Source organism: Mustela erminea, chromosome 9, assembly GCF_009829155.1.
Source record: "Mustela erminea isolate mMusErm1 chromosome 9, mMusErm1.Pri, whole genome shotgun sequence".
NCBI classification, from domain to species: domain Eukaryota; kingdom Metazoa; phylum Chordata; class Mammalia; order Carnivora; family Mustelidae; genus Mustela; species Mustela erminea.
Genome location: NC_045622.1, coordinates 19332279 through 19351286, shown reverse-complemented (window position 1 = coordinate 19351286; position 19008 = coordinate 19332279). Strand labels below are relative to the sequence as shown.

Below are 19008 nucleotides of genomic sequence, written 5' to 3'. Positions count from 1 at the left end.
AAAGTTCCAGATGGACCCTAAATTTAACCCGAGTTAAATAATCCCTATTTGTGCATATTACCAGAAAGAGAAAGGAACTAGTTTTACCTTGGCTGCCTCTATGCGTAGCTGAGAGTTAATCTGTTTACTTATGGGGGACTGCATACTTCCTGAGCGGTCCATGAGGAAGATGAATTCTCCAGAGACAACTGGTGACTGAGTTTCTGGGATATTTGGGTAGAAACACACCATCGCAGACGGATCTTTCATGAAACCATCTACAAAGACATTGTAGCATAAAAAGGAATTCAAGAATAGTAAAGACCTCAAGAATCGATTGTAGTGTGTTATTTATATAGGGAGCTGAGAAAACCCAAACCTAAAACACCGTTTGATCTTCATTCTGTGTCTCCTGGCAAAGGGTCTGAGGTGAGTTATAAACACAAAAGATACAGAAGCAGAAAAGACATGAAAGAGAAAAAAGAAGGTAGAAGTTACCAAGCATAAGCAATAAATATAGATTTGGATGCTAGTTTCCTAGTAGCTAGGTAGATAAGTGAAATCATGAAGTTAAAATGTTCCAGCATTTGCCAGAAGAACCGAGCCGATTTATTTGCAGAGACACCTTCCTTTCAAATCAAATCAATGGAAAATTTATCACGTGGGTCCTTGTTTAAGTCTTTAATTACACTTTTGAAAACATGATGCTCATAAGCAGTTCTTATATTGACAGTTTGCAAGAGCTGAGAGTATAGCGTCATACACACCAAGGAAGGTCTGTCTGCTTTGGGTATGAAACATCTCCAGAACTAATAGCATCACCCAAACAATGCTATGGAGGAAACCTATGGGAGTCTGGCCTTTGTTACCAAGTTGTCAAAGCTCTGATTTTATTTTGAGGAACAAGTGAAAACTGATGCAGGAACTGAAATGTTAGTACTGAGATAGAAATGAAAAATGAGAAGGGCTGAGTTATATCCACTTGTTTTACAGTTCAGAAATATATAAGTTGACAAAGAATGGAATTCCAATATCCTATCATTATAAAGTGATTCCGGGATGATGCATTTAAATTCTCAGTAGCCTTGGGATTCAGTACACCTACAGGACGTGGCTCAGTTTCATCTCTTAACCCTGGGATACCCCAATGACAAAGTAGCTTCCAAATAAAATGGGAGCAGCTCAACAAACACGTGCTTAAACGCTGGTTCAAGGATAGCTTCTAAAAAATCCGGATCTCTAGATGCATAGTGGAAGAGAAGCTTTTTTTTTTAATAGGTAAGGTAAATGTCTTTCCATTTTAAGAGACTGCTGAATTGTAGTGGGATTGGCGCTAGACTGGTAAATCAGAAAGGTTGCCAGGACAATGAAATATATACCTCATGTGTTTAAAACAGTACCAGATACACAGTATGGACCATCTAGGTATTTCTACTATAATTCCTTTTGGCACAGCTCAAGTTATTTCCACCTACATGAGTTTCCACTTCCTCATTTTTAAATAAGATATTTCCAGCCCTATCTCCTCAACTTGCTAGCCTCAGTTTCTCCATCTGAAGAATCCAAGCACTAACACCTGATTCAAGATTATTTTAAGGGTTAAGTGGTATCATACATTTAAGGAATTCAACCTAGGGTTTAACTCTGGTTAAACTCTTAATAATAATTTTAGAAAGTTTATTTTTTAATTTTCAGCATAACAGTATTGTTTTTGCACCACACCCAGTGCTCCATGCAATCCGTGCCCTCTATAATACCCACCACCTGGTACCCCGACCTCCCACCTCCCGCCGCTTCAAACCCCTCAGATTGTTTTTCAGAGTCCATAGTCTCTCATGGTTCACTCCCCTTCCAATTTCCCCCAACTCCCTCTCCTCTCTAACTCCCCTTGTCCTCCATGCTATTTGTTATGCTCCACAAATAAGTGAAACCATATGATAATTGACTCTCTCTGCTTGACTTATTTCACTCAGAATCATCTCTTCCAGTCCTGTCCATGTTGCTACAAAAGTTGGGTATTCGTCCTTTCTGATGGAGGCATAATACTCCATAGTGTATATGGACCACATCTTCCTTATCCATTCGTCCGTTGAGGGGCATCTTGGTTCTTTCCACAGTGTGGTGACCATGGCCATTGCTGCTATAAACATTGGGGTACAGATGGCCCTTCTTTTCACGACATCTGTATCTTCGGGGTAAATACCCAGTAGTGCAATTGCAGGGTCATAGAGAAGCTCTATTTTTAATTTCTTAAGGAATCTCCACACTGTTCTCCAAAGTGGCTGCACCAACTTGCATTCCCACCAACAGTGGAAGAGGGTTCCCCTTTCTCCACATCCTCTCCAACACATGTTGTTTCCTGTCTTGCTAATTTTGGCCATTCTAACTGGTGCAAGGTGATATCACATTTTTTATTAAATTATACATATAGTTTTTTAAAAAATCATGTTAATATGATTAAGTACATTTTAAGTTTAAAAAATACAAATTTTGTATTTTCTTTTTTTTTTAAGGTTTTATTTATTTATTTGTCAGAGACAGAGAGAGAGTGAGCGAGCGCACAGGCAGACAGAGTGGAAGAGGGAGAAGCAGGCTCCCTGCGGAGCAAGGAGCCCGATGTGGGACTCGATCCCAGGATGCTGGGATAATGACCTGAGCTGAAGGCAGCTGCTTAACCAAATGAGCCACCCAGGCATCCCCAAATTTTGTATTTTCATCATGTAGTGGTATGCTTCATTTGGCAGACTCTCAATGGTTTTAGTGAGCCAAGCTGCCAGTTGTCATTTGTTTCTTTATATGGATGGAAACAGCAAGTTATCTTGACCAGATAGATGATCTAGAAGGCCAGACTTGAATGGCCCTGCTAGGAGGGATTCACAAGATCATAAAAGCTGCTCCTAATGTCCCCCTCTGGCCTGCAAAGCCCACCATAGGAAAAGATGGGGAATTCCACATCGGGGCCAAGGGAACTGCTTGGAAGGAAAGGAACTAAGATCTCAATTCGTATCTTTTAAGATTCAGCAATATTCAACTTTCTGTGGTATAATAAAATAATCCTGACTGAAGACCAGACTCCCAGTACTGTGGGACTATTTCCTGGACACCCAAGGGGAACCCACCAAAGGGAAAGGACAGAACCAGTACAAAAGGACTCAACTAACATACAGAGTGTGGAGCCTCATGGAAGAGCAGAACTGGTTGAAGCTGGGAGCCCCTCTAAGGGCTTTAGCATGGATAGTTTGCCTGGAGGAAAAGTGGTTGAACCAGTGAGGACAAACTAAGGAGCTCTTCCTGTAGTACAGGAAACTGTCTTCACAGTGGTTGTAGTTAACAGAAGAAAGAACCTAACCCAAGCTATAGCACTTTGACTATGACTGTTCCCAAACATCCTTCCATTCAACCAAGGTGGAAAATGCTTCAGAAGTGGCAGTATCTCTCTAATCAGGCTTCATGGTCCCTGCAATCCAGGGGCATGGCTTCCCAGGAAGGCCCCAAGAGAGCAATAGACTGACATGGGTGGTACCAGTTATAATCGTAAGGAAAGTACACATATAGACAGGAGAATTTAGAAAACACAAGAAATTAGGAAACTAAATTTGTTAACAGACTAAAACTTAGTCTTAGTAATTAAGATACCAGGGCAAGATGAAAACTCTCTGGAAACGGATGATGGGGTATTTGGAAATCTTCGATAGTTTGAAAAGGGAAAATGTCACAATCATTATTTTTATTTTGTTTTTTTCCCTACAAATGAATACTTACTTTTTTACTGAAGTATAATTAACATAGTGTCATGTTAATTTCTGGTATACAACATAATGATTTAACAACTCTATACATTACTCAGCACTTACTGCAGTAAGTATAGTCCCCATCCACCACCGAACAACATTATTACAATCTTACTGATTCTATTCCCTGTGCTCTCCTCTTCATCTCTGTGACTTACTTATTTTGCAACTGGAAGTATATACCTCTTTGTAAAATAGGTAATAGATAATGGGATAGGATAGAATAGAAATCGATAAAAGGGATTAAGAGATACAAACTTCCAGTTGTTTTTATTTTATTTTAATTTGCACTTGTAGAGACTGATTATTGTCACTTATGTTCGTAAACTAGTTGTGTTTCCTCTTGTGAATTATGTGTCCATACCCTTGATCTAGTTATCTACTGATCATCTTAATCTGCCTAGGAGACACAACCGCGTAGATGGGCACTCTTTGTATCTGACCATTTTTGCACACTATAATGTAAGCTCTTTGAATGTTTTACCCACTACTGGATAGGAGGAAAGAAAAGTGAGGGTAATTTGAGGCTAATTCTAAGACAGGAGTTCCCCCTTTAGGTCGCCATACAAAGGAAGGAAGAGAATACCTGAGTTGTCTCTAGGTTGCCCCATCTCCACAGCTACAGTGGGGGTATGCACCTCACTGTAGTAAATCAGGAGCTCCACATCTCGATCGAATTTGTGTCCATCAGCCAAGGAAACCTGAGTTGAGAACAAGGAAAAGATCCATGTTAGAACTATCACTGCTTGCTGTGTGCGGCTGAGGTCAGGGCTGAGAGCTACTTCCTCCACGAGGGAGTGTGGGGAGACAAGAATGGGGAGAAGGCACTGGAGAAGAAATGGGGATTAAAAAGGAAGAAAGTAGGATTCCCTCTAGTTAATAAGGAAAGTAAGGACCATTCTGGAACAAGATCAGAACCCAAAGAATAGGGGTGCTGGCAATAACAGTGCTTTCTTATGAATTACCTGGGCAGAAGTCTTATCTTCTCCAAGGTACTTGGTAGGACTGAAGGCGCAGTTGGACTGGACCCTCTCAATGCCATGCTGGGAACTGATGGTGGCAACCATGCTGAGGGTATATGGCAAGTCCTCCAAAGGAACTACGGGAGTCTTCATATCAAGACAACTGTCCTCAAATGATCCTACAAAAAGTGACTTTAGTTCTGTTTCCCCTTCCTACACTTCTTAGCACCCCTACAACCTTGAGGGGACTTCCCAAATTATACCACCCACTGCCAGGATTTGAAAAGAAAGGAGACTCACCAGAGCCACGATATCGAGGATTCAAGACAGCTGGGAGCACGTAGCGCAGGGCTCCATCTGCTTCCAGGGGGAGCTCCTGCACATACTTCAGGGTGAGCGCTACATTCGACCCTGGGTTCAGGTTCCCCACACTGCAACAGAAGACGTCCTTGGAGTACTTGTCCTCCTCCAGTAGGAAAGCTTGGCGGCGGTTGCTGATGGCACTCTCATAGATGCTGTGGGCCTAAGAACAGAGAAATAGAGGCGATGGAGAAGGCCTGTGAAGCTCACAGGTGTACTTTATATGCCTCTGATTGATTCCCACCCCCCACCCAGGTGATTTTAGGAAAACAGAAGCCAGGGGGGAGTAGAAGAAAGCATTCCATATCAGCACTTTTTTGAAGGTGCATTCGTAGAGATTCTAAGAGTATGCACTAAGGAAATAAGAAGGGAGGGGATAATCTACTTATCCCTAGTACCTTTGCCTTCTCCTTTAATTCTGCTTTAATTTTCTCCCCATCCATCTCAGCCTCAAAGCTGTAGACAGCTGAGTCATCATCCATGGGGAACACAAAGAAGGTCTCCAAAGGAACTTCCTCCTCATTCTTATAGTTCAAGGTAGCAGACACACCAGCCACAAACTCACGAATGGACAAGGTCACAGAGATGCTCTTCAGGGGTACTGGAGATAGACCAGAGTTCAAGAGGTGAACAAACTTTAGTAGAAGGCCTCCTGTCTGCCAGGCATGGAGCCAGATGCCAAAGATATAGTGGCAAGTAAGGGTCATGAATCAGGCTTACCTGGTTCCTCTCTGCGGGTTAGTAGGCCACCCTGGAGCACCATGGTGATACCGGACTACTGTGAAAAAGATACATCATGAATACAGTAATATGTTGGGGGATATCTATTCAAATGCCAGACTTTATATGCTACTCTCTGGCATAAGAATACATTCAGAGGACTAATGATGGAGCTGGAAGGAGAAAGAAGCTATAAAGACAGGGACAAAGAAGCCAATGGGAGGGCTCCTTCTAAATGCCAGACCCAGATGGGGAAGCAGTAAGATTTACAAAGTCCCTACTACACAGGAAGTCTCTGAAACACCCCGAAGCTGGGTCAAATACCAGTTCCACTTTTTCACAAGTATATGTAATATACCATTCCTTAGGTATATGGGTATAATGAACTTAACCCCTGTGAAACTCAGTGTTCTCCTTCTAAAATGAAAACCATTTCTCATATACGCATATGTAAATTTATATATGGGAAATCCCTTGAAGAGTGCCTGGTCTATGGGAAGCATTTAATCAATGGTAATAGACTAGTGTTGCTCCTGTTATAATTATTACAGTTGTTAAACAGACCTTGGCTGTTAACTTTGCATCATGCTACCCAGAGACCTGCTTCATAAGGAACTGCTTGATCTAAAATGGGCCCCTGCAACTTAGATCACTTACCCTTGTGGCTTTTCTTTTGGGGCTCACAACTGAAACCACTGTTTGTTTCCTCTGTCCACGGTATTCTGATATACATATATACATATCATGTATGGAACACATCCTCTGTTTTAAATCATGCTGTCCTAACCGTATCTTCCGAATTTTATTATAATCTTAGACCACCACTTCACGTAATATGGTAACAAGGAGATAAATTTACATACCTAAATTATGATTTACATTATGATTCTTTAACCCGGAGAATAAGCAGGTAGGTCTTGTACTAATCATTGGCCCTAGTAGCCCTAGAAGCTGCCCTCCAACCACTCTGAACAGAATCACTTGTGATGTTGCCTCTCCCTGCTCTGTCAAGGGTGACACAATCTGCAATTTCCAGTACCAGTTAGGGGACTTTTCACTGAAAATACAACTTAAGGAACTAAAATAGAATTGCCTGGTGCCCAGGGAATGCTGAAGGAAAGTGAAATTAATGTGTTTATCCAGAGTCCCAGGGCAGATGAGTCCAGGGGAAGCCCAAACTTCACTCAGGAATCCACAGTCCACAGTCCAGAAAAACATGTAGGTTCTTGAGAAGGGCAACTTTCCTTCCCAGAACAACACCCCCCTCACGGATCCTGAAGCTTTTGGCAGAAATGCTTCTAGACCCTTTATGCTCATCCCAATCACTGTTTAAAACCTCACACCCTACCCCCAACCAGAGCAACTCCCTGTGACTCATCTGTCTCATAGCGATGGTGCTTCTTGTAGACTGTGTCCCACCTCCACAAATCGGCACCAAATAAATCAGGCTTTTGGTTTGGTGTTTGTTATCTTAAAGAACTGGATAAAAACTGAGTGTAGCTAAAATGGTCCGTGTTTGATAGAAACACAGAGGGCAGAGCCAGTTGTAGCGAGGAGAGAATCCTCAGGAAAAGGGTTCTCATTCAGACACTTGACTGGCGTAAGCTCTCTGGGGGAACAGGCTGTCGCTGGGGGAGGGAAGAATTTCTAATAACATCCGGAGGAAGCTTAAAACAGGAGAAGGACCCAGGACACAGGGGAGCAACAGGTGAAGAAACGTCAGGCAAGCAAACTCCAAGGGTTGGCGATACTCACCAAGGGTTGGCGATACTCACCAAGGGTGGCTTCCAGGCGGAGAGAGCAGAGAGCGATCTCCTACAAAACAAAACCAATCAAAAACAAAACATAAACCAGCCTTATGTCCCCAGAACAAATCCCTCACTGAGGAAAATTTGCGTTTCTGCAGCTTCTCTCCCACCGTTCCCAGTACAAACTGAAGTGGGTCACAATTAGTCCTGGGCCCCTCGGGATGGCATTTCAGAAATGCACCTAGCAACAGGTGGCAAAGACTGACCACAGCAGCTGACCAAGGTCAAAGCGCTGAATCCGAGGCAACTTGAAGAAGCCCCCTAAGCCAGGGGCTGCGTGTGAAGGTGGACCCCTCAGGAATCCAGGAGTCTGGGCTCCTTGCAGTTCCGCCCCCCGCCAGGGAGAAAGAGGAGCCCGCGAGCCAGTGGCGCAGCGAGCCACACCCCTGCAGCTTGCTGCGGGGAACCAGCTGAAAACTCGTGATCCAGCGCAAGAGGCGATTTGAATACGCAGTGGGGCTTAGACAGAAAGAGGAAGCGATTTAATCTTTAAACTTTCAGTTCTAGGTTTGCAGCGTCCAAGCATTAGCGGAAGGGATCACAGTCCGCCCCTCCAATACCTCTATACGAAAGGGATTAGGGGCTGCAATCCAGCTGGGTTTTAAACTTCCTTTCCACAGCATGAAATTAGATAAAAATGAGAAAACATTAATTTTCTACAAAAAAGAAAGAGACAAAGGTAAAATAAAAGAGAAGAAAAGTTATAAAATAAAAATTTAAAAAGACCTTGAGAGGATCAGGGATGCCTAAATCCCCTATCCAGCCCTCATAAAACTCCCCTAAACTGCCAAACCTGCAGAAAACCTCCAGAGACCTAACACCAGAACTCAATTTCCCACCCCCTGGGCTTGCAGTCAAAACAAGCCCCCGCAGATTTGGCGATGGGAAAAGAACGGGTCTCAACCACTAGAGTGGAGGGCTGGGATTCAGCCCCAGCGAGCGCAGCCGCAGGTCACCTACCTTTTCAGGAGGTCTGAGGGCTCTGAGTCACAGGTAGCAGAAAACAGCTGCTGACATAATTTCTGGGAAGACCTGCCCCTTCTAGGGACCGGTTATAAAGTAGCGACTGCCTGATTAAGGGATCAAGGGAAAATTCTTCAACCCTATGATGTTTGCTTGTTTTCCTTTGCCTAGTCTCAGTGAGGGAACCATCGGAGGATAGGCAAAGGGAAGAGATTTTCTTTAACCAGTGAAATGCTTGAAGAGCAACAATCACATCAGATCACATCATCTTTCTGTAACAGATTTAATTATCAAGGGCTTACTGTGCACTGGGCCCTACTAATAATACTGTGTGATAGGCCCTGACCTTTATGGGCATTATATCATTGACTTCCTAACATCCTTCCTAACATCATGGGGGGAAGGGGTGGCCAGAGGGGATGAGGAGGAGACAGGGCAATGCTTACAGGGACCAAGTCTGCCAATCATGGGTGGTTTATGGGTTTTCATTGGGACCATAAAATTAAGGTGTTTGGTTTGGGTTTGGGGTTTTTTTGTTTGTTTGTTTTTGTTTTTTGGGTTTTTTGATGGTGGGGGTAACAAATTAAGTGAGAACATCTATGCTTATTTTCCGGCTAAAGGATACTAGAAGCAATCAAGTTTCTTATGTCTTCTCTATTTCAAAATGATGCTAAATCTGACACTTAAAAGAATCATATTACCATTGAGACTATGTATAGGTTCAAGAGAATATATGTATGAAAACTCAGGTTAATTTTGGTCTCTGCAATGTCATTCCCATCTACTTTCTCTGAGTTTATCTTATTTGCAAAATGAAAATAATGGCATACCTACTTCTCTGGGTTGTTACTAAAGACCAAAGGGATCTTAATGGATGTGATATCTGTGTGTCTGTATGTCTGTGTGTGTGTGCGCGCGTGCGTGCACACACACACACACACATATAGTGAAGCACAATATAAGCACAGATTCTATTTTATCATAATTAAGCTTTGGGACTATGTTCCTTACATGTACCAAATTAATTGTGAAAGGGAATGACCCTTTGCTTTTGGTAGAAATCACATCTGGTATTGTTTCTCCTGACTGTAACTTCTGTTGGCTGCAGTGTCTGATCAACAACAGGGAGATGCTGGAAAAACAGACAGTTTATCATCTGACCCAGCTGAACTAGAGAAATTAAAACTAGACATCTGCCACAGACTCTGCATGGCATCTGGGTTGGAAGGAACCGAATCAGGAAACATACCCATGATGCTGGTTATCAGAAGGACACTTATATGAAAGACCTCTGTACTTGGCACAATAGACATAATTAAACAGACCTTTATAGCCATTAAAAATATGAATACATTTTATTTATCTGCTTATTCATACTTTCCATAAACACAGTGAATAATTTCATTCTTTGTATATAGACTATTAAATGAATCCAATGATCAGAGAGTAAAAGAGAAAATGTTACTCATTCTTTTAGTCAACATAAAATTATTGGACTTCTACTGTAGGCAAGGCACTGTTCTAAAAACTGTCATTGTAGCAATAACAAGACACAAAGACCCTTTCCTAGGTGAAGTTTACATTACAGGGGGAAGAAATATTCAATAAACAAATAAGCAAGTAAATAAAAAAGAAAATATCTGATAGTATAAATGCTTAAGGAAAACAAAATTTGTAATATAATAGAGAATAAACAAAACCTACTTTAGATTAGGTGTCTTCACCCAAAAATCTGTCCTTGTGACTGCATGTTGCTAAGCATCCTCCAATATCAACTCTCAAGTTTACCCCAAGTTGAGCCAAGTCTATGTCCATTCAGAATTAAGGACATTTCCCAGCCTCCCTTAAAACTAAATGTGTGACCTTAGGACTAAGTTCTGGCCAATGGGAAATAAAAAATGACATGGGCAACATCACACCACACCCTTTCGAAGAAAAGATTATGACCTCCTCACTTTCCCCTCTTCCTATTCACTGATGGGAATGCAGATACATTCTGAGCCACTTTGGACTATGGAGACTAGGGTGAGAACCCCTAAGAATGAGAGTCCACAAGACAGAAGGGTCCCAAGTCCCCGAGGCTTTCATGGAGTAGAACCACTGTATTAACACAGATTTTACAGGAGAAAGTAATGAATTTCTCTATGATTCATAACACTTATCTGGGCTCTGTGCCACACGCTCCTTCACCTCCCTATATCTGATTATGATCAATAAGAAGAGTAAACTTTTAAAGCCAACAACTTCTTTTGAATATGAAAAGCATATTGATAGAAAATGAGAGAGAGGTCTGTAATTATGAGAACAGTGTCTGATCCATTTCCGCACCTACCAAGACAACACATAGACTCTGTTTATGCCCGTGTGTGTTGATCATAGAATGCTGCTTATTTCCATCCAGTTCTTTCCACAGTTTTTCCCTTCCTGAAAGAAGAGCTGTTTGTGTTACTGCATAGAAATAACTTAACACAGGGCACTTGGGTGTCTTAGTTGGTTAACTGTCTGGCTTAGGCTCAGTTCATGATCTCGGGGCCCTGGGATGGAACACCATGTGGGGAGTGCTGAGTGGGGAGTCTGCTTGTCCCTCTCCCTCTGACCCTCCCCCTGTTCATGTGGTCTCTCTCTCTCAAATAAATAAATAAGTAAATAAATAAATAAATAAAATCTTTAAAAAAGAGAGAGATACTTAGTAAGGTCTGAACAAGTTGTTCTGGCCATCCCCTTATTTCCTACTTCCTATCTATCTCTCTTATCATCATGGAGTTTCATAGAAGTCTCCTGTTGTTCTTTTCTCTCCTCTAATGTTTCCTTGGTGATTCATCTAAGACTTCCTCTTGTTCTTATCATATTTGAGCCCTTTATGTGTTCTTAAAACTTTTAATCCTTTAAGTAAAGAAGTGCCTAAAATGCATAAAATTATTTGATTAATGAATAAATACATATAAATGCTGATGGTTGTATACCCTTAGGTCTTGTGATTGCTATCTATCACAGCTATTGTAAAATAGATTTCAAACAGACCAAATGGATAAATGCTCAGAAATGTACACAAGTCTTATAAGCATTTACTACCTGACCTATCAGTGATAACAATTGCCATTAATAGCCAACATTTTTTGCGCGGTATGAATAATGTATTCTTAATAAATTCAACATTATAAAAAAAAAAAAAATAGCCAACATTTTTATCTAAATTGCAAATTTTATGCTTGAAGAGATCACATGAAAACCGAGCCCTAAAGGAACTTATCATAAATGGGTAGATAAGCAATAAGGTGGATTGGAAAAAAAAATACAGATCTAGCTACTCTATATTAAATTCTTACTAGAAACCAGTGTTAAGGGGCACCTGGGTGGTTCAGTGGGTTAAAGCCTCTGCCTTCAGCTCAGGTCATGATCCCAGGGTCCTGGGATCGAGCCTCGCATTGATTGGGCTCTCTGCTCAGCAGTGAGCCTGCTTCCTCCTCTCTCTCTGTCTGCCTCTCTGCCTACTTGTGATCTCTGTCTGTCAAATAAAGAAATAAAATCTAAAAAAAAAAAAAAAGAAAGAAAGAGAAGAAAAGAAACCAGTGTTAAGTAATTTACACAGTAGGATGAACAGCTTTAATTTCACACAGGGTTAATGACTGCCACCACAAAGCCACTTAGTTGCTCGTCAGAAACTCCTTAGAAGAGGCTGACTATTGTTTAACAGTAGTAATTGTCATTGACGACAAGCAAATATACTTTGGACAAACAAGCACAAATAAGTACAAAAGGAGATAGGCAGGTTGAAGCTCTTGGGTCTAAATCCCTGAGGATGAAAAGAAGGCATACCTTCCTCATCCAGAGGCTCAAAAATTTTGAGGAAAACTAGGAATCAGGTTCTGATGTTTTAATACCAACTTGGTTTTGCCATTGAAATCAGTCTGTGAGTCTAGGCTCGATGCCTACCTCTACTACTGAACAGTTGTGGAATCTTGAGAAAGCCACTTAACTTCTCTGGTGGGATCCATGACATCATTTGTGAAGCAAACTAATAATACTTACCCTATACGTATGTTGGGAGAATTAAATAAAATAGGATTCTTTAAGTCATTTGTCACAAGTAGGCACTCTTCAAATGTTAGTTCCACTTTCCCTTTCTTGGGGCATTTTCCCCTTTCTTGGTTGGCCTGGTTAAATGCTGAGAGTCTGGAAGTCTTCTATCATTTAGGTTCTTTAGAGAACAGGCTATTATTATGAGAAGGATTCCTAAATTTCTTACATTTTTATTAACTCTAGAAATATTAGCTTGTTTTGTTTTTGTTACTCACCATGTCTCTCACTATAATTACTAGTAGTTAAAATAAGCAAAACTAAAAAAAGGGGCAAAACAAACAAACAAAAAATTAAGCCAACAGACAAAGAAAACAAAACTTCATCCTAAGATTGGGTAGGGCAGGAGTAAGGGGGGAAAAAAGCAAAGTTTCTAATAATGAAGAGAAGTCCGCATTCCATCTATTTTCAATAAAAATCAGAGGAGCAAATAGTTTATATCAGGAACTGTGTAAGCATTATTTCATTTACAATCACCTTGTGAAATACTATAACTCCATTTTATAAATGGCTATATTAAGGTTCAGAAAGAACTACTGACTTTCTCAAGGACTTACAGCTAATGAGAAACAGGCTTCTTCTCCATACCAGAACCTTCTGGCTCCAAAGTGGATATGTTTTCACCATGCTAGAATTTCATCTACAACTGAAAGAGGTAAGGGAATAGGTAGAAATTGGAAGGGGGGTAAAGAAATGACAAAGAAGCAGCCAAATCTCTGAGGTTTGTAAAGGACAAAAGGATTCCATGGGAAGTCTACTCAGAACAGAAAAATGGGGTGGTTGGTGGCTCCACAAGTTCTTTGACTCCTAATTCCTTTTTATCTTGATTACCATGTACTATTTTTTCACTCTTAAACTCTCTCAACACCCAGCATTTAATTGCTCCCTGTGCTCAGAGGGCTCTTGTTCCCTGGGTCTTGGACTACATCACAGATGGGGCTCCAGAGGGATTATGAAGTAATTGAAAATCCTACACAGATAGGAGATTATTTTGCTTCTGCTAACTCTGAGGAAATCACACTAGGTGATAGGACAGTTGTTGAATATATAGCATCCTCCCTCTGAGTGAGTCTGAATGCAAAAGACCAGTTGAGGTCTACAGCTAGAGCGCCCGAGTCCAATTCCATGGCACCTAGGGAAGACAACATTTGAAATGGAGAGCCCCACACCTCTATAGAAGAAACTGAAGATAAAAGGAGGGAGATACTTGAGCCAGTCATGACAATTCGATCATGTAAGTCTCAGAGCAACTCCCCATCTTTCTCAACTTTTCACTTTACTCTCAACTCTGGAGTCCTGGGTAGCAAGAATTGTTGGAAGAAATCACAGTTGAGGGCTTCCTTCTCATTTTACGCAATGACTAGAATCCTTTCCTCCATCACTCTATCAAATAGCATTCAGGAATGCATTCATTTATTCTTTTATGTTCCCCATGCCTTAAGTCATATCTTCCATGTTCCAAGCACCACACAGTTGCTTCGAATTTAAAAATTAGATATATTTCCTGATATGGAGAAGGTATATTTCTTCTTTTAAGGATTTATTTATTTATTTGAGTGGGGGGAAGTTCAGGTGGGGGGGGGGGAGAAGGAAACTCCCTACTGAGCACAGACCTGGACATGGGGCTTGATCTCATAACCCTGAGATCATGACTTGAGCCAAAATCAAAAGTCTTAGGCTTAACCCATTGAGCCACCCAGGCACCCCAAGAAATTATATTTCTATGGCACAGAGAAAATAATCTTTATGATACAAAGATATATAAAACACATTCTCCTGGTTCTCTTTCAAATTCTTCAAAGATTTAATATATTTCTTCATACAGATTCCCTTTCCTTCTCCTTTTCCAAAAATGTATTTCTCAGGTATTGGTCACCATACCTATTTTGGCCTCCTGTACCGTATTTCCTATAGGGGCCTCATTAAGACTTAAGACACTGACTATCATCTTCATGCAGGTAACAACTTCCCAAATTCTTTAGCATGAGACCCTCTATAATAAATATTATAATAATGAACCATTATATAGCACTTTATTATGTATCAAGATCTTTCATAAACATCATCATATTTAGTCTTTACAATAATTCTGAGAAATAAATATTAGCTCAGTTAATCAAAAACATTTAGTGAGTAGCTACTATATACCAGGCATAGTTACAAGACTACCACATATTTTGGGGCCCCTGGGTGGCTCAGTTGGTTAAGCATATGACTCTTGATCTCAGCTCAGTTCTTGATCTCAGGGTTGTGAGTTCAAGCCCCACATTGTGCTCTACACTGGGTATGGAGCCTATTTAAAAAAGAAAAATAACCCACATTTCAAGGAACACAATTACAGTGGTGCATATCAAAATACAGATTTGTGGACACAAATGAGGGGCATAATGTTGAGATTACTCAGTGAAGTGGCAGAAAGTTTCCTATGTTACCACTACCGTACTGCCTTAATTATTAGTAATGCCTTCTTTCATTCTCAAAAATGGCCTAGTTGGAGTGATAAATTCAGGTTGAGACTACTGGTACAGGGAATGCTTTCTGCTTCTTTATAGATGAGAATATGAGGTTCAGAAATGTTAAGTTGCTGATCCATGGTCACACCACCAAAAATCAGAACTTGAACTTGGGTCTTTAGATCTCTAATCCAAGTTCTTTTAATATGTCATATTGTTAGGAGTTTGTTGGACACTTAGGTAGTCAGGGACAGGGTCCCCAACAGGAAAACAGGGAGCTGGGACAGCTAAAATGAAACCACACTAGTTTCCTGTTTTACAACTTAGGCAAGACCACAGTAGTATCCTGTCTAGTAACCTCTGTAGAAGAGACTTCTGCAAAACATCCTGAAACAAAGCAATTAACCATAAAACTTTGGTCACTATCACAAGTCGAGGCAGTTAATCTCCAGATGTTAGCCCAAAAGACCATTAACACATGAATAGAACCTGACAGGTGCATGATCAAAATCCCCATTGGCACACCTTAGCAGTCAATCCACAGGGGGCCCACATTCAGGATACTCAAGATAGTTCCCAAAAATAGCTTATGAAAACCCCTAGATTTGAATGCCAAAATGGCAACTCTCTTGGGTCCCTACCCTCTTTTGAACTTTGTACTATTACACAACAAACTTTGCACCAATCATGACTTATTCCTTTTCCTTCTCCTCAGGAAGGTTGGTTCTTCTTCCTTAGCTCTCTACTTCCACCTATCACATACATGACTTTTTTCCACCAGCAAGAAAAAACAATGAGTTGCCATCAGTTGTGAAGATGTTCAAAGTTCATCTTATCTTTTCTAGTTTGGGAATTCGATACTGCACATTTCATTGTGTACCTAAATTCCTTTCATTAGGCATGGACTCTCAAGCCAAAAGGAGGCTCACTACAGCCATTGACTCCCAAGGTTAATAAAGAAGACTTAAAGTAGTCTGAGGACAAATGTAATAATTTCAGAGCATTCTAAAATTTAGGGTATTTGACAATGGCTTTTGAATAACACTAGGTGCTTTCTGAAAAGGAATCAGGAGGGTAAGGTTTCCAGGCTAGTCAAGTTTAGGGCATTTATTGCCACATAATTGGTTGTGGATGTTAATCTGTTCAGTATTGGGGTTTTCATTCCCTTAGCCATGGTGGTGTTTCATATTGCTTTGTATCCGTACTCTTGAAAGAAGATGATATCTTGAGACATAAAAGCATACATGTGCTTTACCACCCCCTAAATATCTTTGGTAGAATCCCTAATTCTTAATTTCAGCATCACATTTATATTTAAACAAAGACTGGGGCACCTAGATGGCTCAGTTGGCAAGTATGTGACTCTTGATCTCGGGGTTGTAACTGAAAGCACCATGTTGGGTGTAGAGATTACTTAAAAATAAAATCTTCTTTAAAAATGTAAAAAAAAGGGCGCCTGGGTGGCTCAGTGGGTTAAGCCACTGCCTTCGGCTCAGGTCATGATCTCAGGGTCCTGGGATCGAGTCCCGCATCGGGCTCTATGCTCAGCAGGGAGCCTGCTTCCTCCTCTCTCTCTCTGCCTCTCTGCCTACTTGTGATCTCTCTCTGTCAAATAAATAAAATAAAATCTTTAAAAAAAATGTAAAAAAATATTGGTGGTGATGAATGTGTTGGTATTGTGTCTGCCACGAGTCAGCTTCTGCAGCCATGCTTTCACCATCTTGTGTGCTCCAGGAACATGAGGAATCACACAGAGCTCCATGAGTTTATTCTCCTGGGAATACCTCAGACAAAGGGACTGGAGACTGTGCTGTTTGTCATCTTCTCATTTATTTACCTCTTCACCCTGCTTGGAAATTCACTCATCCTTATAGCAGTTGTCTCTTCCTCTACCCTTCACACCCCCATGTATTTCTTCCTGGGACTTCTATCTATTTTTGACATGCTGTTCCCATCTGTAACCTGTCCCAAGATGCTATTCTACCTCTCCGGCCAAAGCCACACCATTTCTTATGAGGGCTGTGCTGCTCAGCTCTTCTTCTACCATTTCCTTGGGTCTGCTGAAGGATGCCTCTATTCTGTGATGGCGTATGACCGCTTCGTGGCCATCTGTTATCCACTGAGGTACATGCTTATCATGAGACCTGGGGTCTGTGTGGGTTTGGTTGTGGCAGCCTGGTTGGTGGGTTGTCTCCATGCCACCATCCTGACCTCCTTCACCTTTCAGTTAACATACTGTGACTTCAGCCGGGTGGACTACTTCTTCTGTGACATTCCTGCTGTCTTACCCCTGGCCTGTGCTGACAGTTCCCTGGCCCGGAGAGTGGGCTCCACTAATGTTGCCTTTCTGGCTTCAGTGCTTTGGTTCAGTGTCTGTGTCTCCTACACTTACATTGGGATTGCCATTCTGAGAATCCGATCGACAGAGGGCAGGTGGAAAGCTTTCTCCACCTGCAGTGCCCACCTCACGGCAATCCTCTGTGCCTACGGTCCTGTAATCATCATCTATCTGCACCCCACACCCAACCCCTTGCTTGATGCCGTGATGCAGATATTAAATAATATTGTCTCACCCATGCTGAACTCATTAATATATTCCTTAAGAAACAGAGAAGTGAAAAGTTCCCTGAAAAGAGTGTTCCACAATGTAGTATTTATTTCTCTGGAATAAATTATGGGTTTTTTAAAATGGATTTTGGAAATTTATTTCTCAACATTATCCATATATTTCCTCCTTTTAAATAATAGAAAATGCTTCCTTGAAAGTGTTCTATTTTGTTTTCCTAATAAGATTTTCTATGCTTGTTATCTCTGTAACCCCTGGGGCCCTAGAAATAACTCTACAACTAATGTTATCCTCCTGCCTTGTTTCTGGATAAGGAACCCATGGGGCATAGCATGCATCTGGAGACAGATTTCTTCTTCCTCTAATGGACAATTTTGTCTCGTTGAACATAGTGAGGAGGGGTGGCCCAGAAGCACCCCTCACTATTCCCTCTCTGTGCCAGATCACTCTCCTTTCATTTATCTCGCTGAACTTGGAATAGTCTTTTCTGCCTATAAACATTTCTGTTCCTCCGTGTTGCCAAGAACAGTATTAATCAATATTATTTTTTTCAAAGACTTCCATTTATTTATTTGACAGACAGAGATCACAAGTAGGCAGAGAGGCAGGCAGAGAGAGAGAAGGAGGGGAAGCAGGCTTCCTGCTGGGCAGAAAGTCCTACGTGGGGCTCGACCCCAGAACCCTGGGACCTGAGCCGAAGGCAGAGGCTTTAACTCACTGAGCCACTCAGGCACCCCTATTAATTAATATTTATAGAGCATGACCTGTTCTCCGGGCACTATGATGAACGTTTCACAGATACTATCTAATCTTCATGTCACCTTCATATAGTAGAGTTTTTGTTTTGTAAAACAAAGAAATAGGCAAACAAAAAAACAGTTTGAGGGTAATGCTATGGTATCTGGTAAAGCCTAGATGGTGTTTTCAGGCAGATTTCATCATACTTATATTGATACTTGTTCAGCAGATTTCTTGTCTGTCTTATTCACTGTCATGTTCTCAGGACATCACCCAGTGACATAGTAAGAATCCAGTGTAAATTCATTGAATGAAAGAATGAATGAATGAATATCACTCAACCATTGAAATTATGATATATTGCATATTTAGTCACACACAAAAAAATGAGTGAAATAATTAGAATGCATGACAACAATAGACACTAATTTAAATATAGGTCCACATTTAAGTAAAATTAAAGGTGGATAAAAGCTGAAATGTGAATGGACTCTGACCACTTTTTTGACCATTTCTAAATCAGTGTTGCAATGACTGTTTGGCATTGGAGGGAAAGAAAACCTTTAAAACAGTTTAAATCTTTCTTATATG

At 41.0% G+C, this 19008-nt stretch overlaps 2 protein-coding genes across 14 annotated transcripts in view; one reads left to right on the top strand and one right to left on the bottom strand.

Annotated features, from left to right (window-relative positions):
• The window catches only part of VWA5A (von Willebrand factor A domain containing 5A), a 29004-nt gene extending 20353 nt beyond the window's left edge, over nucleotides 1-8651 (bottom strand). The window contains exons 1-8 of one of the 13 annotated variants that reach the window (XM_032357016.1): nucleotides 8581-8651; nucleotides 7588-7627; nucleotides 5813-5870; nucleotides 5491-5693; nucleotides 5033-5255; nucleotides 4736-4911; nucleotides 4357-4471; nucleotides 88-257 (exon numbers count right to left, since the gene is read on the bottom strand). In XM_032357016.1, the coding sequence (XP_032212907.1) occupies nucleotides 88-257; nucleotides 4357-4471; nucleotides 4736-4911; nucleotides 5033-5255; nucleotides 5491-5693; nucleotides 5813-5855 (930 nt within the window). In that variant the 5' untranslated portion in view covers nucleotides 5856-5870; nucleotides 7588-7627; nucleotides 8581-8651. Of the gene's footprint in view, nucleotides 1-87; nucleotides 258-4356; nucleotides 4472-4735; nucleotides 4912-5032; nucleotides 5256-5490; nucleotides 5694-5812; nucleotides 5871-7567; nucleotides 7628-7801; nucleotides 7966-8180; nucleotides 8299-8580 lie in introns of those variants that run through there. The other 12 variants (XM_032357023.1, XM_032357018.1, XM_032357025.1 and 9 more) reach the window with 12 other exon arrangements.
• Nucleotides 8652-16851: 8200 nt separating this feature from the next.
• On the top strand, nucleotides 16852-17784 carry LOC116600348 (olfactory receptor 148-like). The gene has a single exon (XM_032360518.1). It carries the CDS (start codon nucleotides 16852-16854, stop codon nucleotides 17782-17784), a length of 933 nt encoding a protein of 310 aa, XP_032216409.1.
• The last annotated feature ends 1224 nt before the right edge of the window (nucleotides 17785-19008 follow it).